Genomic DNA, 25411 nt, shown 5'->3' on the forward strand with positions numbered 1-25411 from the left:
TGTCATTCGTCAAGAGCTTCCAAAGCATTCCTGCTTTACAAATGCTTCTGAGAAGCTCTCTGAGGTCTGTTTTCCCTTGAGAGAGGTCAATATACTAACTAAGGCTTTCAACTGGCATTAGTAATTGCATTGGGATTTCTCCCAAACCTGCTTTTACCACTTTGGGAAATCTAGCTCAGAAAACTGTAAGAAAGGAGAGTGCGAATCTTGTTTTGGGTGAGTAGTCTTTTTGTATATGTAGGCTGCTTTCACACATGGGGCTTATTTTTTATGGAATTTACAGATTAAAATAGTAGTGCTTCTGTCCTGATTTCTAACATTCCTTTCACACTTCAGTACCTGTTGCATTAAGGAACTGTGGTTTTTTTCCTGCCGATACACCGGTATTTTACACAATTGTCTTTTACACTGCTGTAACAAACAACTTCTTGTTTTTGTCCCTCATCTGTTATACACATGCATACTTAATTCCCCCATAATTCACTATGTGAGTTAATGTCTGGACACAGGGGTGTGTGTGGGAAAAGGAGGATGGGGAAGGTACTACCTGCACCTGTGCTAGAAAACTGGTACAATTTTCATCATGCAAAAAAATAAAAATAAAAATTGACACACACCTAAAGGGCAGAAATGCATTGCATGCCTGGATGCCTGTCACATGAGTGGCTGCAGCTTCTGCAAAACTTCCTCAATTTTCCAGGTTCCCAAACTTGCAAATTGATTATTTCTGGAATCATTTATCATGGAAATAAGCATTAAACTTCCACTATATTCCACAAGATTTCTGGAATAGCTTTTACATCGTATAAAAGAATAATTAAAATGTGCAAATTAGCAGGTAAGAACGTCAGAATAACAGAATAAAGTACAGTGTGAAAGCCGCCATAGATTTGCTTCCTTCTTCTCTAAGAATGTTTTTAATTTAAACTCCAGGATCTATAGCTCTAGTCACAGGGAAGGGAAGGTACCTGGATCAACAAATATACGGTTTCAGATATAGATATAGAAATAAAGATATAGATGTCTTTACAGGAGGAGGCAGTGCTCTGGGAAAGGTGAGAAGCAGACTTGCACTCTTTTTCTTTTGACTTTTTATAGAGCCACTATATGCTTATGTGACCATCCTTCAGTTCAGGGACAAAACTGAAATCTCTAAAGGGAGTTGTAAAGTTTTTGCAAGTATTGGATATGGGGGAGTATGTTACTCAATAGCAGTCTTTTCCTTGTGGGTTCCATTACGCACACATGTTCCTTCTTCACAATTATATAATTTATAAACTATACTTCATACCTATTACTTGACAAATATTTTCAAAATTTGTAATATCCCATACACCCATCCTTCTCATCTATGTTTCCTATGATTCTCTATCAGTTGAAGATATTATTGGAGAGAGAGAGAGAGAGTGTTCTGAGATATTTGAGGTAAAATTGCGCACAAGTCTTTTTTTTTAACGTGCATAATTAAGGTTCTGAAATCCTGTGGTCTCTGGGAGGACATTCCAGGGGCAATAGGAAGCATCAGATTTCCCTTCCCCAGAGAGGGTCGGGAGAGAGCGAGAGAGAGCGAGAGAGCGCACCTCTAAGGGGGAGATCTGATGTCATAGGCTTCCATGCCTACCATTTTTGGAGCTCTAATGTCAGTAAGACTTTAAAAGTTCCCTGTGGAAGGAAAATTGTATAAGGAAAAGAAGCCACTCTGTCCATAACTCCAAGCATGAGGCTGGCAGGGAACTCGGTGATCAGCCCTGGCAGTTCTCCCCCTCCCCCTCACTTTAGGATTACAGCCTGTTGTTTCAGGCTGCAAGATAAACTTGACAATGGAAATGATTTGATGTGGACAAAGGGGGGAGGGAAGATAAAATAGTAAAATGTAGTGGAATACCCTGGAGGGAAGACATAACAGGAGGAGCCAATGTGATGCCCTCCAGATGTGGCCCAACTCCCATCATCCCTGACTATTCAGCCATGCTGGCTGGGGCTGATGGGAACCATAGCTAACATCATCTGGAGGGCAGCATGTTGGCTGCCTAAGTGTGTATTATAAGCAAGGAGCATATGAATTACAAAAGATGTGGACAATTTAATTCAGCTGAAGCGTAATAATGGGTTTGTAAGAAGGTGCTATAGTCTACGTTATGCATGCATTTTAAAGAAAGCTTCTATAAAATAATCTTCATTACGACTTATGGCGACCCTATGAATCAGTGACCTCCAATAGCATCTGTTATAAACCATCCTGTTCAGATCTTATAAGTTCAGGTCTGTGGCTTCCTTTGTGGAATCAATTCATCTCTTGTTTTGTCTTCCTCTTTTTCTGCTCCCTTCTGTTTTTCCCAGCATTATTGTCTTTTCTGGTGAATCATGTCTTCTCATTATGTGTCCAAAGTATGATAACCTCAGTTTCATCATTCTAGCTTCTAGTGATAGTTGTCATTTAATTTGTTCTAACACCCAATTATTTGTCTTTGGCATTGTTGAGTGGTATGGTATGGTACAGGCAGATTTGAATCATGCTTCTTGGACTTGTCCTGAATTGTTAAATATTGGAATCTGATTCATGGCCAAATGGAAAAGAGGATGGTAAAATCTGCCATTAGATTCTTTTATGTTGTATGATTTGTTGCATTGCCAGAAGATGGAAGAGTGATTATGCATTTGCTGACAGCTGTAAGAATGGCTATTTGTCAGTTGAGGGAAGTTTTAAAGAATTTGCAAATAAATACAGATAAACAAGCACTTGCTATCCAAAATATTTAATATCTTGTTAAAACCTGAATGCAAAATGGAAGCAGTTTTTTAAAAAAAACATGTTAAAATTGGGCACAAGACATAGGATATAATATTAAAATACAAATCGGGGACCATCTGTAGTAAGTCGGAAACAGTGCTTGGAAAGCTCATGTTAAAAAGGAAGTAGTTCTAGTTCACCATGTCAAAAAAGGAACTAGTTCCACTTAAAGTCCATACTTTTACAAAATAAATTAGTTCAGTTTAAGTTCATCCAAATGAACTTTGTAGTTTATATAAAGTTCATCCTCAGAAAAAATAAAAACTCAGCATTTAGAATGATATATGTGCTGAAGTGTAAGGTCCAAAAGTAAATCAGAGGCCATACACAAGTAATAAAGTATTTTGATAGACAAAATGTCAACAGGTGAAGCTTTCCCCATAATTGATTTCCATATTAGCAAAAGCTCAATCTGTTTAATTTCTGCCTGGCACACAGCTGTTAAAGGCACAAAGCATCATTCTCTTTGTTCCTGTACCTGTACTTCTCACTGCAAGCTGCTCCTGTCAGAAGAGAATTAATTTCTTCAGCAGAGAAGATACAGGAAATGTCTCACATTCCTTCCTTCTGATTGCTGAGCAGCAGTGATTAAGTGACTAAGCATCTTTAGCAACAGCAGCACCTAAATATATGTCTAATTAACCTTAGAACATTGCCTCCATGTCTTTCTAACTTTCTTTATAAATATCTTATTGACTTAGTTTTCATTTTCAAAAGTAAATGACAGGGCCCCTGTTCTGTGTGTGTGTGTGTACTTATGAAGATGAACTAGAAATCATTCCAAGTTCTACACCAAAATGAACTTATTTCACCTTTAGTTCACAAGGCAATTATGGGAACTACTTTCTGGTGTGATTCAGAGATTTTTGAACCAGTTCAGTGAATTTCATTCAACTGAGGTAGTTCATTCCAAGCACTGGTAGTAAATCACTTTTCTTTCAACGCGAATATCAGAGAAAGCTGCTGTAAAATGATGCTCAGATGGTATGTTACACAGATTGAAACCAAAATCACAATTTTCCTATTCCTAACATTCCTATTTCCCACCCATTCCCAAACACTCTTGACTTCACCTTTGTGTCAAAAAGGATCCACTAGAGAACTACATTGATTGGCATTTATCCTTCACCTTTGACACCTTTGTGTCAAAAAGGATCCACTAGAGAACTACATTGATTGGCATTTATCCTTCATGTTAACTGAAAGCTGTGGCCACATCATTCTTGCTTTAAATCTGCATGAACCACAGATTATAAACCTTCATAGCATTCTTATCAAACAACTGTATTGTTCCATACAGGTTGAAGATGTGGGGCTTCATTTTAGTAGCATGTTTATGCCAAGGCATTTTCAGTTCAGAAGAATCCAAAACGTCAGAAGAACCTGTGGCTGAACATACAGTGGATCCTGAGTGCTTTATGAACATTGTAAGTCAGATATAATTTTGACCACTGTCCCTTTGCCATCAAGGTAAGAGAGATAAAAAGGAAGTATCAGCGACTGTGCCAAAAGCTAGCCAGACCATTACCCAATGAGCTTGCAATCTAAAGTTCAATACAGAGGAAACAACAGACAAAGGGGAGGAAGTGAAGGTAGGGGTAAATGGGGAAGGGCTGTGCCATCAGGTACATCAAGAGTGGGGACCTTTGGCCCTCCAGATGTTGCTGAACTGCAACTTCCATCAGCCCCAGCAAGCACGGACAATTGCCAGGGATGATGGGAATTGTAGTTCGGCAACATCTGGAGGGTCAGTAGTTCCCCATACTTGTGTTACATGCTCTTGGGCTTAGATACAGGCTGAGCAACAAGAGTAGGGCATAGCAATTAGGGAGAATCCCCTAAAGGTTTCATAGAAAAATATGGGTTTTGAGGAAGAGTTTGAAGAAAATAAGAGAGGAGGCATCACACAGGGGTTCCTGGAGGCAATTTCAGGCATATTTGGCAGCAAGGGAAGTGGTGTCTTTTGAGAGGTCAGGCTATCAATGGCTGCTAGCCATGATGGCGATATTCTGTCTCCTCTACAGCAGTTGCTCAGAATCACAAATGGGAAGAGCATTGTTGCATTCAGGTCCTGCTTGTAGGCTTCCCAGGGCATCTGGTTGGTCACTGGGAGAAGAGGATGGTAGACTAGATAGGATCTTGCTTCTTCTATCTTGGAAGTCAATCACTCCTCCCTGTGTGTGGGATTCTTAATTACAAATGCACTCCAGGTCAGACATAACCCTGACATTAATGAAACCTGTGTGTATATTTTGCACACAAATAGTCAATGCATGTAGCAATGAACACAGGTTCTGTAAGAAGCTCCACTGCAGGTAAATGTTTTATAGAGATCTGCATGTTCAGTAGCAATGTCTAGATCTATTTCCCCCATTTCTATATACAGTACACACATACATACTGTTGGATGGGCTTCTGATGCAGTAACTCCTTACAGTGCTATCACACTTCCCAGGGACTTCAGTAGCACAAAATGGGCTTTGAGCAGGCCCTCCCTTAGCATGTGCGGGGCCCGGGGCAAAAGCATAGTTGGGGCCCCCCCACATTTGCTCCAGGTCACCGTCTTGGTCTTGGCCGAGTCGTCGTAGGTGCGCAGGCACCAGTCCTAGAACTGCCAGCCCAGCTCGCTGTCCCCAAGGTGGCGACCGCTCGCTGACCGCAGCAAGAGCAGCGGTGGTGGCTTCGGCATGGCGGGTGGGCAGGCAAGCAAGCCCCTGTCCTGGGCGGAGAGAAAGAGAGCGAGCGAGCGCTGCACCCTGCCTGGCGTGGCGAAGGCGAGCAGGCAGGGAGGGAGGAGCCAGCTGGTGAGCAGATCACCAAGCGCAGGGCCCCCCCAAAGCACAGGGCCCGGGGCAACTGCCCCACTTCCCGGTGCCTAGGGGCGGCTCTGCCTTCGAGTGTTAAAACTGAAATGCTGGTATACCACTGCTATGTCCATATGCTTCAATGAAAAGAAAACCTGTTTGTTCTAAACTTTGCCAACCACCCTTTGATAAATTACTTAACTACCACCAGCCACCAAATTATGTTTGTTTGCTTTCTTACTTGTTTTTCGGTTAAACCCATGAAAAACAAAAAGGTAAAACATACATATTCAGAAATGTTTTGATCATCTTGCAGAATAGGAAAAACCCCCAGAAATAGTCCAAAAATGATGTACATTTTTACCCAGCCATTGCCTTAGGAATGAGGGATGATTTTACAAGTACAGAACAGCTTGCAAAGGGCAGGGGGTCATAATCACTGTCTTCTAGGGATGTGCTAGAATTCCACCCAATTAGACTTTGTATCGAAATTCCATTGATCCACTGCGACCCTACCTTCCGGTCCATCTGCTCCCACGGGTGGTGCATGCCTTGGTCTCCTCTCGCTTAGACTACTGTAATGCGCTCTACGTGGGGCTACCCTTGAAGACGGTCCGGAAATTACAACTGGTACAGAATGCGGCAGCACAGTTGATTAAAAACAGCCACCGCCGGGATCATATCACTCCAGTGCTGGAAGATCTGCACTGGCTACCAGTTGTGTACCGAGCCCAATTCAAGGTGTTGGTGTTAACCTTTAAAGCCCTATACGGTGTCGGTCCAGTCTATCTAAAGGAGCGCCTCCAGCATCACCAAATATGCCGCCTGACGAGATCTGCCTCACAAGACCTTCTCTCGGTCCCACCAGTTAAGACAGCTAGGCTGGTGCGGACCAGAGAGAGGGCATTCTCAGTTGTGGCCCCCACCCTCTGGAACTCTCTGCCATACGACCTTCGCCATGCCCCCTCCCTGGTAGGTTTCCGCCAAGGATTGAAAACTTGGTTGTTTCAGCGGGCATACAAGTCTCCTAGATAATTTTAGTTTACAGTGTATAGATGTAGGTTGGTGGATTATAATTGTTTTATATGTTAAAATTGTATTATATGTTGTATTTTTAATTATGTACGCCGCCTAGAGTGGCCGTTCATTCGGCCAGATAGGCGGCCTAAAAATAAAATTTTATTATTTATAATATTATTATTCTCTGTTATTGCGGATAGAATTTTTATGTAGCAATTTGGATTTAGCACTGGGTAGGTACTTCATTAAAAATATCTCTAAGGCACTTGGTGTTCTTATCTTGCCACAAAGGGAGGGATGGTTCCATTTATTTATTTAGTTTTCAGTCAGGTGAATGCAGCTACTCATGTAGATCACCTCAATACCATTAATGCACCAGGTTTTAATTTATTTATTAGATTTATATCCTGCCCTTCCTCCCAGTAGGAGCCCAGGACGGCAAACAAAAGCATTAAAAACACTTCAAAACATCATAAAAACAGGCTTTAAAATATATTAAAACAAAACATCTTTAAAAACATTTTTAAAAGCTTTAAAAACATCTTAAAAATATTTAACAACAAATTAAAAAGCAATTCCTACACAGACGCAGACTGGGATAAGGTCTCTACTTAAAAGGCTTGTTGAAAGAGGAAGGTCTTCAGTAGGTGGAAAAGAAAACAGAGATGGCCTGTTTAGGTGTTTAGGTGCCACTACAATAAACGTCTGTTTCGTATGTTGTGTGGAATGGACCTCCTGATAAGATGGTATCTGCAGAAGACCCTCACCTGCAGAGCGCAGTGATTGACTGGGTATATAAGGGATAAGATGGTCTTTCAGGTACAGTAGGGCCCCGCTTATATGGTGGTTTCCATTCCGGACCCCCGCCGTAAAGAGGAAACTGCCATAAAGCGGAACCCCGTTGACTTTAATGGGGCGCATTGCATGAAAATGATGCCAAAATGATGCAAAATTGGCTTTAAAAGAGGGGAGGAAAGCCACCGCATTAGCTGAACGCCAGTAAGCGGAACGCCGGTAAGCGGGGCCCTACTGTATCCTGGTCCCAAGCTGTATAGGGCTTTGTACACCAAAACTAGAACCTTGAACTTAGCATAGTAGCTAATAGCTTTTTGTGGGACCACCTTGGAATACGCATAATGTAGCCGAAGAGAGCACATCCAATCTAGCTCAAGATTCATCACATTCCAATGGCCATTATATACTGAAATCCTCGTATCTGATCTAATTTTGGATGCCATGAAAATGGCATATGGTTGGCAAACTCTTGGGCTACCTTTAAGGACAGTATTATTGTTGTTGTTGTTGTTGTTGTTGTTTATTTCTACCCTGCCTTTCAGCCAAAAGGCCCTCAAGGCGGCTTACAAAAGAACACAAATATAAGAATACATCAATACATCAATAAAATACATCAATACATCAAAATACATCAATAAAACAATACACTTTACAGTAGCCAAAACATAAATAAATAAATGTGGGTGAGAAGAAGGATGGGCACAGGAGAAGTCCAAAGAAATGGATCTTGAGGGAAAGACCTGGAGGTGAGATCCTTTCTCCATGGCGACTGAGATGATGGGTTAGCGATGCCATGCTACTCAGAGTGGATTTTAGTCCAGCCACCACCGACTGCCCCAACACAGATGATCAAATGGCACCAGTCTCTTTGCTCCGGGGTCCCTCCTCGGTGGTGGCAGCTTCCTCTCCGGCTCCTACGCCTCCTCCTGCCCCACCAGCAGCAGCGGTGGCTTGGGCAAGCCTGGTGTGTGCCTCGAGGGCCTCGCAGAACTGCTTGAGGCTAAAGGCGGGCTCCCCACGGCTCAGGCAGGCCTCCAGCCAGCGCATCAGTGCGGTGTAATGCCGAGAGAGGAGCAGCTCGGCCGGGGGAGCCTCGTGGGGTAGGCCGACTCCTCCTCCTCCCACAGCCAGGCTTGGCGACATCGGGGAAAACATAAGAAGAGTCCTGCTGGATCATACCAAAGGCCCATCTTGTCCAGCATTCTATTCTCATAGTGGCCAACTAGATGCATGTGGGAAGCACATTGGCAGGAAAGGGGGTGGAGAGATACTTCTGTTTTCTTTTTTACTATGCCAGAGCTGAGGGGCCTAAGAATCAGGGCCCTTGCAGGCTCTGCTGGGCTTTGGATCCTGCAGACCCACCCCAACTCATCCCCAAATGTCCTGTGGAATTCCCTCCCTTTGAATATTAGGCAGGCGCCATCTCTGCTATCTTTTCGGCGCCTTTTGAAGACTTTCCTCTTTCAACAAGCCTTTGAGGTTGAGACTTATCCCAGTCTGCGTCTGTGTTAGAATTGCTTAATATGTTTTTTAATAATGTTTTAACCCTTTTTTAAAGTTGATTTTTTAAAAATGTTTTTAATGCTGTTTTGTTTTAATGTATTTTAAGATCTGTTTTTATGATGTTTTAAAGTGTTTTTAGGGCTTTGTTTGCCGCCCTGGGCTGCTGCTGGGAGGAAGGGCGGGATACAAATTAAATAAATAAATAAATAAATAAAATGCCCCATTCCTACCACTGGCAGAAGCTTTCCATCTGCTTAGGTGAAGCTGGGAACTGTACCATGGTGGAGGGCCCGCTTGGTGGTGGTGTTCTTCTCTGCTGACAGAGTGTGGTGGAGGGGAGACTACACACAATCCAACTCCCCCAAACCATCATCACGCAGGGTGGTGGTGGTGGTGGTGCTAGGATAGTAGCAGTCACAAAGAGGATGCCTTCAAACAAGTCTACTCTGTTTTTCACTGACCCCAGAGTGAGATTATCCATCATCATGGCTATCCAAGTGAGGAACATCATGTTGAGACAGAAGATGGATATATACTTACAGTCTTCAGAATACCTCATGGAAGATACAATGGTGCAAGCAAAGGTAATGTCATGGGAACGGCTAAGAGAATAATATTGACAATTCCCACCCCACTTCACCCTAGGTTTGATTTGATTTGCAGGTTTTGGCTTCAGTTCTAATCCCATTTAGCTTGGAGTAAGCATCACTGAATTCAATAGAAGTTATTTCTGTATAGAAATGGTTAGGATTACACATATGTGAAGTGTAATTAAGTCTGTCATTATTCCACTAATTAAAAGTCTGGTATGGGAAGAGGTATAACTAAGTGGCAGAGCATCTGCTTTGCATGCAGAAGGTCCTGGATTGAATCTCTGGCATCTCCAGGTAGGGCTTGGAAAGACTCATGTCCAAAATCTAGAGACTCACTGCCAGTCAGTATAAATAATACCGAGCTAGATGGACCAATGGCTTGAGTATAAAGCAGCTTCCTAATCTGCTTTAAGATTTGCCTTCCCTGGTTGCTAATATTGTTGTTTTGTTGTTATGTGCCTTCAAGTCGATTATGACTTATGGCGACTCTATGAATCAGCGACCTCCAAGAGCATCTCTCATGAACCACCCTATTCAGATCTTGTAAGTTCAGGTCTGTGGCTTACTTTATGGAATCAAGCCATCTCTTGTTTGGCCTTCCTCTTTTTCTACTCCCTGCTGTTTTTCCCAGCATTATTGTCTTTTCTAGTGAATCATGTCTTCTCATGATGTGTCCAAAGTATGATAACCTCAGTTTCATCATTTTAGCTTCTAGTGATAGTTCTGGTTTAATTTGTTCTAACACCCAATTATTTGTCTTTTTCGCAGTCCATGGTATGCTAATATTGTTACTGCCCCTTTAAAACCAAGTGGAATTCTGGGAAAAGGAGAGAAAAAAAAGGACAGGTTGTTTAGGGGTTTTGTTGTTGTTGAGTGTAGAAGTCAGTTTAGATCGCTGCTGAGCTGATCTAAAAGTTGTGACACTGGCATTACGTGATTCAGGGAGTTGCATTGCTGTTTGTACTTTTCTTTCAGCATTATAGAACTGATCACCATTTCTCTTTAATGTTTAGAGCAGCAGTGTCCAACACTTCTTGCATACTTGCCAAAATTGTGGCAAATGTGTTAACATTTTTGCCGTATGACAAAAACCCCACTATGTTTCTGAGGGCAGAAAAATACACAGTAATGTTTTGAATTATTTATTGATAGAATTAGTGAGAAATCTGACGTATCTTTTCATTAAGTAGCGCAGAGAAATCGGGCATAAAATCAGTTAGATGACATCTCAACTCCGCCTCCCTATTTTCATCCAATATCTGTGACATTTATTTTGCTTTCACAATTTTTACCACAAAGCCACATTGAATCAAAAATTGAAAATAGTTTTGGAATACCTGCATTTAGAACCACAGATTCATTTCAGTTTAAAGTACAAGTCCATGTCGTAACAATCAAATAATCTTTCAAATGTTGAGTGCTTTGAAGTGAAATCACATCTATCTCAAAAAATTCCTCTCTAAACAAAGAAGCCTCACAATCTCTTGAGATAGTTCAGAAATGTAGATATCAAAGTACATTTTGCAGTGTAGAGGACTCAAGGACAAATCTGTGATTGTTAAGGGTAGAGGATACAGGCCCAGTGCTGGAAGCCGCAAAGGGGAAACTGCAAAGGACAATGCTGGGAGGATTGCCAGGCAGAAATAGGCTTCAGCTGTGGATGAGGATCCGCGGGGAGGCAGCCTTGTAACTAGCTACCTACAATTACTGCCACATGGTCAAGACTCCTCCTCCTTAATTGCTCCTGGACATCTGTCAACAAAGGCAGCTCAGGAGAAAATGGCTGACTGGCGGCAAGGCCTTAAATAGGCTCACTTGCTCCGCCCCTTTGAACCATTTCGTGAGGCCACCTAAGATCCTGGGCAGCTCCACAAAAGTTCCCACAGATAGGAGAGCATTCCTTCCGCCTGTCACTATAGGGACATGCTCCACTTCAAGAAGGATGCCTCACACGTAGATGCATAGGCTGGGGCTTCTTGAACATTGAGATTTACTCGTTTAAAAGTAAGTGTCTTAGACAGAACAAGTAAAAGAATGCTAATTTGACTACCTTCCATTGACAGTTAATGAGGAATCAAATTATTTCCTGTCCATACTGAAAACTGGAGCCACTTACATGCAATGTAATTGGGCAATAACAAAATATTTCTTCCTGACTTACAGGTCCATGGCCTGTTGTATTTTTGCAACATGCTGTGATTGAGGATGCTTCCTGCTGGATTTCAAACATGCCCAACAATAGTTTTGGCTTCATATTGGCAGATGCCAGCTATGATGTTTGGCTTGGAAACAGTAGAGGAAACATCTGGTCTTCAAAACATAAGACCATGCGGGAAAATGAGCAGAAATTCTGGGAGTTTAGGTAAGAAAACACAGAAATGGTAACACATGGGGAACTGTGATCATGTTCATGAAATGCTTGCTTGGTCTATGGGTGAAACAAAGCATGATTGGGGGCGGCCATGTTTGTTTACTGTGCCTGCTCAATTTATAAAAGGTGAGTGGGCCCAATCCTTACAACAAAAGGAGCAAGCAGATGAGGGGTGCTGAATCATCTCCCTTCCCTATCTTAACTTGCCACATGCCATTGCTTCAGGCCCTTCCCAGTTTAGCTCAAGTCTGTTTAGACAGCCAGGCTCATAGATCACAAGAAGTAATAGTTCCACTCTGTTCTGCACCAGTAAGGCTGCATCTGGAGTGCTGTGTCCAGTTCTGGGTCCCACATTTTAAAAAGAACATAGACCACTGGAGCATGTCCTAAAGACTGCAACGGGGATGGCAAAGAGTCTGGAAACCAAGTCCTGCTTCTCTGAAAATCTCATAAATTGTGTGCAGTCAGGAGATGTAGAACAAAAAAACACTGCAGGATCTTGGTAGGCAATTGTTTACAGTAAAGAATTTCATTAATGATTATAATAAAAGTGTATATGCAGGGTTTTTTAATTACTTGCATAAATAGCATGTTATATACATTTTATCTTTCAAATAATTTTTGAACAGAAATTTAAAAGAAGTGTACATGCAGCTTATGATTACAATGTGTTCTACTTCTCTAATTATGAGGAGCCAAACAAGTTCAATGTTTTCTGGGCTGCTGAAGAGGGCAATTTATTTGTCTAATTCACACCCTGTTTGGAAAACCTTCCCAATATGAAGCTTTAAATCCTATACTCACTTTTCTGGGACTAAAGCTGCAATGTTAATCCCACATACCGTGAGTAACCCCCATTTAATTCAATAGGACTTACTTTTGAGTAGATATGGTTAGGATTGTGCTGTAAATCAATGGGACTTTTGAGCGAACATAGCAAAGGATTGTGTTTGTGTTGTAAATCTTTCTCTCCCCCTCCAATCCTATTTTTAAAGCAATTAGGCACAGCTTAACTAGGTGTCACTGCTTTTATTTTGTAGGAAACTAATATTGATTTTATTTTTTAAAATGTTCTGCAATGATAACCAACTGATTTTGACAATGAACTATTAGATGGGGTGTATGCATTTTTACTTCTCCAGTGTGTGTGTGTATGGAATCTTTTCAACAACCCTGTGAGGTAGGGTTGGAAACCAAGGCAGCTCACTACAAGAAATAAATCCATTTAAAATCCAATAACCATAAAACAAATATAAAACAGTTGCAAAACAATTTAAAGTGGCATGATTATGAATTTTGGGTGGTGAGTGAAGTTCTTTATCATTTCAGGTTGTAGTCCTGTGCATGCTTCCCTATCTGAGTAAGCCCCATTGAATACATTGGGACTTGCTTCTGACTAAACACACACAGGATTGCGCTATAAATATTTTTACAGGTTGTGTAAATAATAAACATCTTTGACAGTCATGCTTATATAAATATTTCTTCATAATATGTTCCAATAAGTATCTGATTTCACACGATGGTTGTACTTTATTATTACCTCTACATTTTAAGTATGCCCTTCTTCCTTGGGTGGTCATGGTCCCCCTCTATTGTTTTCATCCTGAGGGGCAGATTAGACTGAGAGCTGGTGCTTTGCCCATGGTCACCCAGTAAACTCTGTAGCTGATTTCAATTTTTAAAATTAATTAAAATGATTTATATGCAGGCAAAGCTTACAAAGTAATGCAGATCCACATAATACGTTAAAAGTACATCCAAGCCACATTTAAAGTCCATGACTTCCCCCAAAGAATCCTGGGAAGTGTAGTTTCCCCCTCACAGTTACAGTTTCCAGCACCCTTAACAAGCTACAATTCCCATGATTCTGTGGTGTGATTCATCTGCTTCAAATGTATGTTGAATGTGCTTTAAATGCATAGGCAGAAAAGGGTAGAGAATCTTCTTAACTCTTACTCCTTTCTCAAACCACTTTCTGCAGTGAAGGGTTAAGTCTGTAAAGAAGTTTGGAACAGCCACATTAAAAAACAGGCATGGCATTCCAGACAAGGGGTTGCCAACCATGCTTCGATATTGATATATTTGCAGAGGATCCTGATCAAGCCTTACCAACAGCACAATCTTAACCATATCTACTCAGAGGTATGTCCTGTTGAGTTCTATGGGGCTTAGTCCCTTAGTAAGTGTGCTTAGAATTGCAGACTTCAGGAGCATCCATCTTTATTCCTGAGTGCTCCCATCTAACATTCCACAACACTAGGCTCCCTTCTTTCTTCAGTGGCCTTCTGGTGACTGGCCTGGTCTGAGGACACTTAAACCCTTTTTGCCAGAAGCAAGTAGGCTAGATTAAATGTCCCCTACGTAAGCAGGTGAGAAGGAATGATCTCATCACTTCAGCTGAACCTGGGAACACCCTCATTTAGCTAAGATTTCTATCTTAATTTTCCATCAGAGAATTTTTTTTGTTTGAGTAGTATGCTCCAAGCAACTGTGGTTGATGCTTAATGCTATCACTAGGGCCCATCCCATGACATCACTGGGGCCTACCCCTCTGACATCACTAAGGCCCACCCCTGAAATCTCAAGTTTTGGGATGCTTCTGACCTGGCAATCCTAAGAGTAACAGATAGATCTCAGATTATTCCATCATTTTTTCATTCATTTTTTCCACATACATCTTTTTCTGCAGTTTGTGCTGACCCTTGCCTCTTGTTTATACATGGTTAATGTTGATAAATCACCAACGTTGCTTATACATTGTTGTGTACATTTCTCTCTCTAGTATTCACGAGATGGGATACTATGACATTCCAGCAGTCCTGTACTTCATCCTGAATAAAACAAGGCAGCAACAACTATATTATGTAGGCCATTCTGAAGGCTCAGCAATTGGTATGCTACAGAATGCAGGCTGTATTCACATGAGCATCACAATGGGATGTGGTGATATTACTCCAATGATACATGGAAAAAAATTGGGTTTAGAAAGAAACAAAGCTGTGAGAAACAAAGCACCGCATACAGCCCTTTCCTCCATGCTATTGGGATTGTAAATTATTACAGTGTTGAAAGCAAAGAACTGTGATGTGTATGCCATCTTCTCAGTCCATACCCCCAGTGTGGGGAATCTTTGACCCTGCAGATGTTGCTCAACAGCCCCAGCCAGGGATGATTGTAGTTTTAGTTCAGCAATATCTGGTGGGTGGCAAGTTCCCCAAACTTTCCATAACCATCTGTGAACTGTTTAATACAGGGGAGGTGAACCTGTGGCCCATAGGCCTAATGAGGCCTGCCAAGTGTTCCTATTTGGCCCATGGCATTGTTTGACCTTAACCATGTCCACCAGACAGGAATATCTGCAGTGCTAAACTGAAGAAAAAATAGGAAAGGAAGAATTGGGAGTGCACTCCGAGTGCCCTCTTGTGGGAACAGAAAAGGATGCCAAATTCAAAAAGTGCCAAATTAAAGCTGGAAAGGAAGACTACAGAGGGTACTTACACTGTGCTCCCAATCCTTCCTTTGGAGCCACAACTTGATTTCAAGCCATAGCTGCGAAGGGAGAATCTTCCTGGCTTGGCTTTAAAGCCAGGGCTGCAAAGGAAGATTCCTCCTTTGCAGCCACAGGTTTGAACTTTGCATCATCTGACATGAAAAATGGTCCATGAAGGGTGGAGCAATTCTGGATCTGGCCTGTCAGAATGCTTCACTTCCCCACCTCTGGTGTACTACTAGGAAGCAGCCTGATACCAAGGCAAACCATTGATTCACGTGGGTCAGTCTTGTCCATACCAGGGATGGGGAACTTGTGGCCCTCATAATGTTGTTGAACTATGACTCCCATCATACTTGCTTATTAGCTATGCTGTCTGGGACTGATGGAGCCCAACAATGTCTGGAGGGCAACAGGGTCCCCATCCCTGGTCCGCACTGACTGGCAGCAGCTCTCCAGGATCTCAGACAGCTCTGGCATACACTGATATACATCTTCCCACTTAAAAAGAGAAAGCAGCAAACAGAGCTAAGCTATAAACTTCCAGGTTACTATGCAATAAGGCTCTCATCTTTCTACAAGGCTACTGCAGTCTTTAATTAATTAATTAAAAAGAGTTCTAGATTGCTTTTCAAACACAGTGCTTCCTAAAGGAGTTTACAAAAATGAACACAAACCAATAAACCATATCTAGTTTGACAACCAGATTAAAAGCAGACATCTCGTATTTTAAACAGGACAAAATATGAGTAAAACTAGTGTGAATTTCCAATTTCTTTGCTGACTTAGAATATCTTTTATTTTCTCAGGTTTCATAGCATTCTCTACTTGGCCAAAACTAGCTGAAAGAGTCAAAGTCTTTTTTGCTTTGGGACCTGTAACTACATTGACATTTTGTACAACCCCCATAATAAAAGCCGCATATATTCCCAATGTAATACTTCAAGTAAGTATTTCTAAGCATTACTTATATGACTTATATGAAGAGTTCCAGAGGATCATTTTTCAAGAAGAGCAGTGGACATTTTTTTTAAAAAAAGTTAAATGAAGCTTTTAACTTTTTAAAAAATCCTCTGCTACTCTGATTTAATGGGGGGGGAAACAACTCCAGAGGTCCTCAGTGGTCAGCAGGCAGCATTTGAACAGTCTTACTTCTTGCAGAGCACATAGACTCCGAGTAGAGAAACACAGTGACAGAGAAAAGCAGAGAGAGATAGTGTACAGAAAAGAAGAGGGTACAGAAAAACAGACCGACAGGCAGAGCAACACGAAGCTTTGTGGGCCCTCTGATCCAACTTAGGGCACTTTGTTGACATTGTAGCTTGGCTCAGGGAAGAGCAAAATCACCCTGACACCTTGTTTTCCAGACCCAGCACAGAATGGTTACACCCCCCCAATGCTTGTTGCCTAAGGAGGCATGCTCACTAGGAAATAAGTCCCATTGAAATCAGTAGTATATACTTCCAAGATGTGCATTTTGGAAACTGCAGGTGGTGCAGAATTTGGCAGCCAGATTGCTCATATAATCCCAATTTGGAGCACATAACCCCAATTTTGGCACAACTGCACTGGCTACCAGTTAGTTTATGGGCTCAATTCAAAGTGCTAGTTTTGACCTATAAAGCCTTACATGACTCAGGACCCCAATACCTCAAGGACCATCTGCCCCTATATGAACCAGCCTGGATGCTGCGTTCAGCATCTGAGGCCCTTCTTTGTGTGTCCCTCTGACAGAGCTGTGGAAGATGATAATATGAGAATGGGCCTTCTCAGTGGTGGCCTCCTGCTTACGAAACACTCTTCCCGGGAGGCACACCTGGCACCATGATTATCTATCTTTAGGTGCCAGGCAGAAACAATACTCTTCTCCGAGGCATTTGGAGGGTTTTTGTAGGGCTTTTGATGTTGTAGCCTATTTTAGAGGATGGACTGCCCCATTGCCTTTTTAATTTTTGTAGTGTTTTTTCCAATTTTTTATTTGTTTTAGTTTTTCATGTTGGGCCAGTCACTGCCTCTCAGCCTCATGAAAACCCTATTCATAGGGTCACCATAAGTTGGAATCAACTTGAAGGCGGTACATATATTTTTTATTTTGAATATGATGATTATGATAATAAATATGCAGCATTTCAAATTAATTCTGTATGAGAAGCATTCCATGCCAAGCTTGGAAAACCAAGGATGAGGTATAAAATGTAGACAAAAATACTTTTGACAAAATGCCGTTTATCTTTTATATCTATATCTATAATTAGCAATACAGCTGAATGATGTAAGTAAAGTATTTTTTTCTTTCCCTTTTCTTTTTTATTAATATTTTAGTACTACTGCTAAAGTTCTGATGAAAGAATAAAGCATTCATTAGCCAAATTCAAATGATTAGAACACATCACATAAATTCCACTGAAGTTGGAGTTTTTGCCATAGAAAATGAAAAAAACATATAACCTATGATAGCCCAATAGACAATCAGAACTAATATAAAACCCTATTGCTTCTCATTTGCAAATCTTGCAAGATCTAAGGTAACTGTAGATCATGTGAGTTCAGGTGATGCATGTTATGTACATTTGTATAGATATTAGCAGAGATTGTCAACAGTCGATCTCTCTCTGGGACTGGGAATCTCTCTCTTTCTCACAGAACATGAGTTTGAGAGCTGGGGGACTGAGAGGAGGAGCTGCAAGGACCCTACTTCTCACCTCATCTCTGCCAAGAACAAAAAAATCAGCCTTAAGCCATTTATTATACGCCTAATGATTTATTATTATTATTATTATTATCATTATCATTATCATTATCATTATTATTATTATTATTATTATTATTATTATTATTATTATTATTATTATTATTATTATTATTATTATTATTACTGAGACAGTTTTTGTCCCACATACAATTCAGTCTTGTGATTAAACAGGACAAAAATACAAATAAAAAGAAAGATGGAGTTCAAATAAATATACAATAAAAAGCTAGCCGGCATTTTAAAAGGCAGGAGTGCTCTGTCTGGATAAATACAGCACACAGGTAGGCATGGGAACAAGGGGGAGAGTTCAAAAAGGGGGGGAAGGAAGAGAAGTAGCCAGAGCTTGGAAAAGTTACTTTTTTGAACTACAGCTCCCATCAACCTAATCCAGTGGCCATGTTGCCTAGGGCTGATGGGAGTTGTAGTTCAAAAAAGTAACTTTTCCAAGCTCTGAGTAGGCCGAAGTTTCGGAAGTGCCTTGTGATTGATGGAGGGGCGGCAGAGGCAAGGAAAGGCAGTGGGGGGGCAGAACGGTGCCACGGGGGGGCACACACACACACACACACATCATCGTCACTCACTTCCACAGCTCTTCGCCATTCTGCTGCTGCCTTCTCCTCCATTGTCCTTGCCCTGGCTTTTTCCTCCGGCGTCCATTTTGTCCTCTCAGACGCTAGCAGGCCCTGCCTATTCACCTCTTCCCTCATGCATCCTAACACAGATCACAAGGGAAGAGAGAGTCTGTGCAGAGGTCCAATCAGTGTGAGGCACATGTCTTGTGTTAACCAATCACAGCCAGGAGCTGTCTTCCCCTTGTTCCCACCCCCAAGTAATGTGCAACCTAACGTGGAAACGTTAAAGTTGCAGCTGAAAAGTAGGGAAATTACTAGTCGTTCCGTTACTTGCCAAATGTAATGGAATTACCCACTCATTATTTAAAATTGTAACGAATTACAAGTAACTCGTTAAAAATAACGAGTTACTTCCAAGCTCTGCTCTGACCACAAAGGTAATGCTGGATCCAGTATGGGTAGGTGAGCAAATTCTCCTCCTCTCCAGCTCTCCTGAGGGAGTCATGCAGCATCTCCGCCTGAGATGCCCTCCAAAGTCTGGAGCCAGCTGAGCTATCCCAAGAGCAACCCAAGCTGGGCAGGAAGTGATGGGATAAATTTAATTTGGTTCACATTTAAAGCCAAATCTATCAAATTTGCACTTTCCAAAACAATATAACTGAAACACAGCCATCCTTCAAAATCCACACATCTGAATTTTGGATGCAGTTCACCAACAAAACAATGTTTACAAAAATTGCATATATCAGGGGGAAATGTGCATAAAAGTGAAAATAATATGTTTATATTAAGAGAAATTGCTTGCAAAACTGGGTGCATTAGTCAAAACTGCATACAAAAATGTGTTTATTAGGAAAAATGTGCTAAAATGCTGATGAATTTTCATGATGATTTTTTTAAAAAATCCCAAATTGCTGCAGAAATGTGGAGAACTGAATTTAAGGCCTGGAAAAATGAGCAGCTGAGGGAACCAAAATGGACAGATCCTTCCATCCCTACATCCTTCCTCTTATTCTTGAAGTGCATCTGCTCTCTCCCCCCTCACCTTAGCTCCTTGGGAGAAGGAATGGGATCTTGGCATAAGTGGTTTGAGGGGGGCACTGCCAGTTTGAAAATGGTGCTAACACAAAGCAGGAAGGGAGCTACAGTCCCTGATCCCCTACCTAGTAACTTAAGCACTGTGTGATTGTCCAGCTTGGCTGGCTCCCTTTTCACTTCCAGTCAGTGCCATTTGTAAAATGAGTGTCAGCTGGCCACTCAGGTGGCTGTTGTCAAGAAACACAGTAAAACCACGTTGGAGTCAGAGGTGGATTTGGTGAGATCTTGACAGCAGCCACAGCCTGGGCAACCACCATAAGTTTCATGTCTCCTGTCCTCTCTGCCACCCCCAGGGACCACTGAGAATCAGACGTTTACAACAGATGGCAGGCTTGAAGTGATATCTGATTTGGTTTGGTGGTAACTAATTGCAAATATATTATCTTTCAGGCTATATTTGGCCACAAAGGAATATTTCAATATGCTGTATATCTGAGAAACATACTCACTAAGTTTTGTACTAACCACCATGAATTCTGTGCCAGTGCCCTTTCCTTTATGGCTGGGAATAATGTCCCCAACTTAAACATGGTAAGTGGGATCCTTGTCTTTATAAGACTTAATGGAAATCTGAGGGGAGACAATATTCCATTGACGCAACTGAAACATTAAAATGAACTAAGCTGAAAGAAAAAAATGCTAAACGTGGAAATGTATCGCTTGGGGTTTTTTCTTTTCCATTATCCAGGCCCACTGTTCAGGGCCAGTTCTAAAGGGCGGCCAGGTTGGGCACTGGCCCGAGGGCCCCGGAGCTACAGGAGCCCCTGAGGGGCCCTCCACTCCCCTTCTGCAATCCGTGCCCCCCACGCCCCCCACTTACCTGTCAGCCGGCTTTTTAAAATTGCCCTTAATGAAGATGGTGGCCGCAGCTTCCCTAAAGTACTGAAGCCACTGCCGCCATCTTAGTTGATGGCAGAGGTGTGCGTGCGTAGCATGCATGTGTGCCATCAACAAAGATGTCGGTGGAGGCTTCATTCCCCTTAGGGAAACCACGGCCGCCATTTTCATTAAGGGAAATGGTAAAGACTAGACAGGGAGGGGGGCTCCGGGGGGGCACACACGCACATACGCATGGGGGGGCACACACCCACACACCCACTGGGGGGCCAGGGCAAGCTGATGCCCAAGGGTCCCCGCATGCCTGGAGCCGGCCCTGCCACTGTTCATTTTCCTTTACAATTGGCCGTGCCTAAGCAGGATATCAAAATGTGTTCAGGTGCTTTCCCCAAGGACTAGAAACTTGAAACATGGCATAGACATAATCTAAGACTAAAAATCAAACATTCATATGTCTCTTCTCCAAAATAAGATACTCCCAGACTTATCCCAGTTTAAGATACTACCATAAAAGTAAGGGCTCTTTCACACGGGAGCTGAACTCCCTTTTAAAGATGAAGCTTTTTCCATCATAATGGGAGTTTAAAGATCACACTTCCTACCTTCCAGTCACTGTTTTCCATTCATACTGAAGGTAAAGAGTCAATCACACAGCTTCCTCATGACCACACCCTCTTAAGGTCAAACTATCACTTCCTCTGGTTACCTTGGCATCCGAGCATGCTCAGTTTGTTCCAGAGTAAGTTTCATTAAAAAAAGAAAAAATCCTCAAGTTTGATTATTTGCATTTTCACTATCCAGCAGAAACACAAATGTTTGTTTGAACAATGTTATGCTTTTTTGCACAAGTTAAGAGGGAAAGAAAAGAAAGCACTATTTTCAGCAGGCTTGCAGAACTGGAGTTAGCAGGAAATGACATAACAAAGGGAGGAGGAGGGAGTGGGCATGGACTCACAAAAGCATCAGAGCTAAGCATCTACAAGCCCCTAGAGATGTGAAGTGCAAATGGTTTTTCCTTCCCTTTTTGGATTAAAATTGGATTGATTTGCTGTGGATTAAAAGCTGAAAGCACCGGGATGCCTTCCCTTTGCCTCCAACATCATGTGATCACTGCAAATTAAATGGGCATGCAAGTAGATCCCATCTCAGATTAAATCGCTATGTGAACTGGCCCTGTGAAAAATAATATTTGGTGCACACATAATTCCAAGGCATCTGAAAGGAAAATGTGCTTTAAGACTATATCTAGAAAAAGGGAGCAAGAACTGGATCCCCACAAATGGTTACGGTATTTTCAGACAACCCATAATTTTTTAGATAGAACAGTTTAAAAAGGGAATATTTTCTATGACAATTCTGTAGCAGTAGTTACTATAGATAATTTTAACAGTAGCAAACAGGGCCTCACTTAGAAGTTCCTTCTGCTGCTGGGCTTCTCTGGGGATGTGCCCTGATATGAAGAAATCCAGAACTCCTGTACTCACCTGCCCTTGCTACCAGGACCACAGTGGGTGGGTGTGTCAGCCATAGGGAGGGGATCCATTGGCTGGTGCCAGTTCGAAAGCATTCTGTCGACCTAACAGGCTGGTATCAATTCAAGTTCATTCTTTGTCTGCAAGCCGCTGCTTTTACTGATCCGTGGTTTTTCGCTGGGAAAAAATGTTGAAATTACTTTTAAAGGAAATATTGATATTTTGAAAGGGAATGTCAGTAAATTAAAGGAAATATCAATAAGCTGGATGAAATATTGATACTGACATCAATATTTTAGACTCAAATTTTTTTAAACAAAAAAAGTTTCTGAAAATAGCTGTGGGAAATCATTACCTAAAAATCTGATCTACGACTATAGTGAATAAGCAAATTAATGGAAAATTCGATACCAAATCCAAATTGGGCAGGATTCTAGCCCATCCCCAGTCAGCCATAAGGAGGGCTACCCAGCTGCCATCACCAAGGAGATGGCTGGATGGTGAAGCTTGTTTCCCCACCCACCCCCAAAGGACCACAGTACATGCAACAAATGGTTGCCCTGACTTTGACTCACCTCTTTACCCTAGTCTTTGACACCTTAGATGTATATTTTTGGAATCCACCCTATTTTGTGACATTTTTGTGGTGATTGTGATTTTAAATTGTTTAAGGAAATATTTTAAACTATTATAACCTGCCCTGAAATCTATGGGTGAAGAGTGAGTAGTAGTAGTAGTAGTAGTAGTAGTAGTAACAACAACAACAACAACTATCCAACAGCACACACCAGTTTCACAACACCTGAGTGCTAATCAGGGCTTTCCTACCAGCTCCCAAATGCACTCCAGAATCCATTTTGAACTCAGGAATTGCCATTTCAGCCTTGGAAATGGATCCTATAAAGGCCATTGCATTTGGTGATGCATGCATGTAGAAATCATGTATCTAATCCAGGTTGGCAATATCACTGACCCATGTCAGCCTATGAGGCCTCTGCAGCCACACATGCATGGAAGCAGTGGAGGTTGTTCTGCCCCACCAACTTCAGTCTGCCTTCAGCCTGCCCCCATCTGCTTGCCTTGTTGCTTACAGCCAGTCCAGGGGTGACCCTGGCTCTCATCTTTCTCCTTCTTAGTCTCAGTGTTACCCTTGTAGAGCTTACCAGGAAGGGGGGCAGAATTAGAATTGGTTGGCTTTGCCTGCCATTGGCTCTGGCTCCATCTACTGTTAGTCTCCCTGCCTTCTGCCCTACCAGCCCCAATAGACACCAACCACCACTGCATGGAGGCTTCTTGCACCAGAGTTGGGGAGCTGAAAGATAGACAATAAGCCCTAATGAACACTGGGCACTTTCTAGAACATGTCAGAACCCCTAGAATCCAATAAGACCCCTTTGAATTCTAGTCCTATAGTATAACAGGGATGGGAACCCTGTGCCCCTCTAGTTGTTGTTGGACTCCAAGTCCCATCATTTCCAACCAGCATGACTATAACATGTTTATTTCTCTTTTAAAAGCCTGGGAAAATAAAAAGGTCTTTCACTGGTGCAGAAAAGGTAATAGTGTAAATATCAGATGAGACTTCCAGAAGAGAGCATTATAGCCGTATAAGCTATTCATCCTTTTGGGAGAAGGGTAGGATTTAAATGTAGTAGTAGTAGTAGTAGTAGTAAGAAGGAGAAGGAAAAGATGAAAACCTTTTTTAATTTCAGAGCCGAATGGACATGTATGTAGCCCATGCTCTTGCTGGAACGTCTGTGCAAAATCTTCTTCATTGGATCCAGGTATATTCAATTTACAAATATTTTATTTATTAATTATTATATTTCTTGAAACACACATATCCTGCCTTTCCATCCCTAGCAGATTCTATTCAGAATGAGACAATTGTAGCAGCATATCTAAGGTGTGGGGATAATAATAATGGCCATCTTACAGGGCCATTGTCAAGATTGCTAAATCATACATTTTACACTGTGGATCCTTAGAAGTAATATGTTCTAGAACTATACACTCTTTATCTATAGATCCATCACACAAAGCAATTCCAAGCATATGACCATGGCTCCAAGGAAAAGAATATGGAAAAGTACAATCAGGTAGGACAGTGAAAGAATTATTAATCAAAATAATTACATGCATCTCTCATTGGTGTATTGCAGATGAATGAATTTGATGCTGTTCTCCAATTCATACAGATTCAATAGGGATAAAGTTAGACTAACGGCTCATCCAGATGACTGCAAAATGTGTGACACGCCCACTATGTGTGTTCATTACTTTTCAGTTGTCCAAATGACGTCTCGCACTGTTACGCATTTTTGCGGGTTAAATCCGCTCCTTGCAATACCAGCAAAAATGCAATTTGCTGTTTAAAATGGGGAATCATCCGCTGTGCCTTCAGGAGGTAGGATGCAATACCGTGGACTTTACAGCGGATGGGCGGTTCTTGGGCGTTTCCCCTTGCCCCTTCTCCTCATTCCAGCCAATCATGTATCTGCACTTTTGCGCATGTGCGAGAATAAGCCCGGGAAAATTGAACCAATCATCGCAATGGTGGGGTGTTTGGGGGGTGTCTGCAACTACTGCGCAGATGCATTTTATTTTTTGCCAGCCTGCAAACTGGGCAGTGGCTCTGGGTGAGATCTGCAATGCACAACAAGCAAGAAAGGGGGGGTCGGTTTCAGCCTGCCTCTGGAAAGCTTTGTCAATTTCATTGTACTTGCTGGGGGTTTTGCTTCAAATCAGAAAAGCAAACATTTGTTTAAGTGTAATATTGCAAATACAAACAAGAAACGGGCTGCTGGTTGGTTTCACGCCTGCTCCAGAAAGCTTTGTCAATTTCATTCTCCGTGGGAAGGAAAGGGAGAAGGAGGGGGGGTGACACGTTTCTTGCTTTTTTGGAGAAATAAGTGCAATTGCCAGCGTGTGTATCTCCTTAAATATCAATAAAGGCAGAAAAGCATACATTCATTTAAGCATAATATCGCAAATACAAACAAGGCAGGCGTGAAACCGACCAGCAGCCTTTCCTTCCGAGGCGAGAACTCCTTTACAGCCATATTTTGCTTCATTGCAAAGGGGGAGAGGAGCATACGTAATTTTTTTGCTGACCAATTGGTTGATAGGGGAAGTTTTAGAGGCGGAGCTTGGAAAAAGCGAAAAGAATGTAAGGGTCTTACCTCTGTGTGTGCGGGTGCAAAAAAGCGTTTTTTTTAATTGGGAAAGAGCGAACTAAAAGGCAAAGTGAGGACTATCAGATGACAAACCGAATATGGAAACCGTGGATTATCCTGCTCCGTTTGGATAA

At 41.9% G+C, this 25411-nt stretch overlaps 1 protein-coding gene across 1 annotated transcript in view; it reads left to right on the forward strand.

The window, feature by feature from the left end:
• Nucleotides 1–11: 11 nt before the first annotated feature.
• Nucleotides 12–25411, forward strand: part of LOC133388896 (lysosomal acid lipase/cholesteryl ester hydrolase-like) — a 39427-nt gene continuing 14027 nt past the window's right edge. The window contains exons 1-9 of the mRNA XM_061635414.1: nucleotides 12–216; nucleotides 4092–4218; nucleotides 9380–9497; nucleotides 11670–11868; nucleotides 14663–14772; nucleotides 16180–16316; nucleotides 20183–20323; nucleotides 23814–23885; nucleotides 24129–24200. Coding sequence (XP_061491398.1) covers nucleotides 4099–4218; nucleotides 9380–9497; nucleotides 11670–11868; nucleotides 14663–14772; nucleotides 16180–16316; nucleotides 20183–20323; nucleotides 23814–23885; nucleotides 24129–24200 — 969 coding nt within the window. The 5' untranslated portion in view covers nucleotides 12–216; nucleotides 4092–4098. The remainder of the gene's footprint in view (nucleotides 217–4091; nucleotides 4219–9379; nucleotides 9498–11669; nucleotides 11869–14662; nucleotides 14773–16179; nucleotides 16317–20182; nucleotides 20324–23813; nucleotides 23886–24128; nucleotides 24201–25411) is intronic.

This window comes from Rhineura floridana, chromosome 7 (assembly GCF_030035675.1).
Source record: "Rhineura floridana isolate rRhiFlo1 chromosome 7, rRhiFlo1.hap2, whole genome shotgun sequence".
NCBI lineage: Eukaryota > Metazoa > Chordata > Lepidosauria > Squamata > Rhineuridae > Rhineura > Rhineura floridana.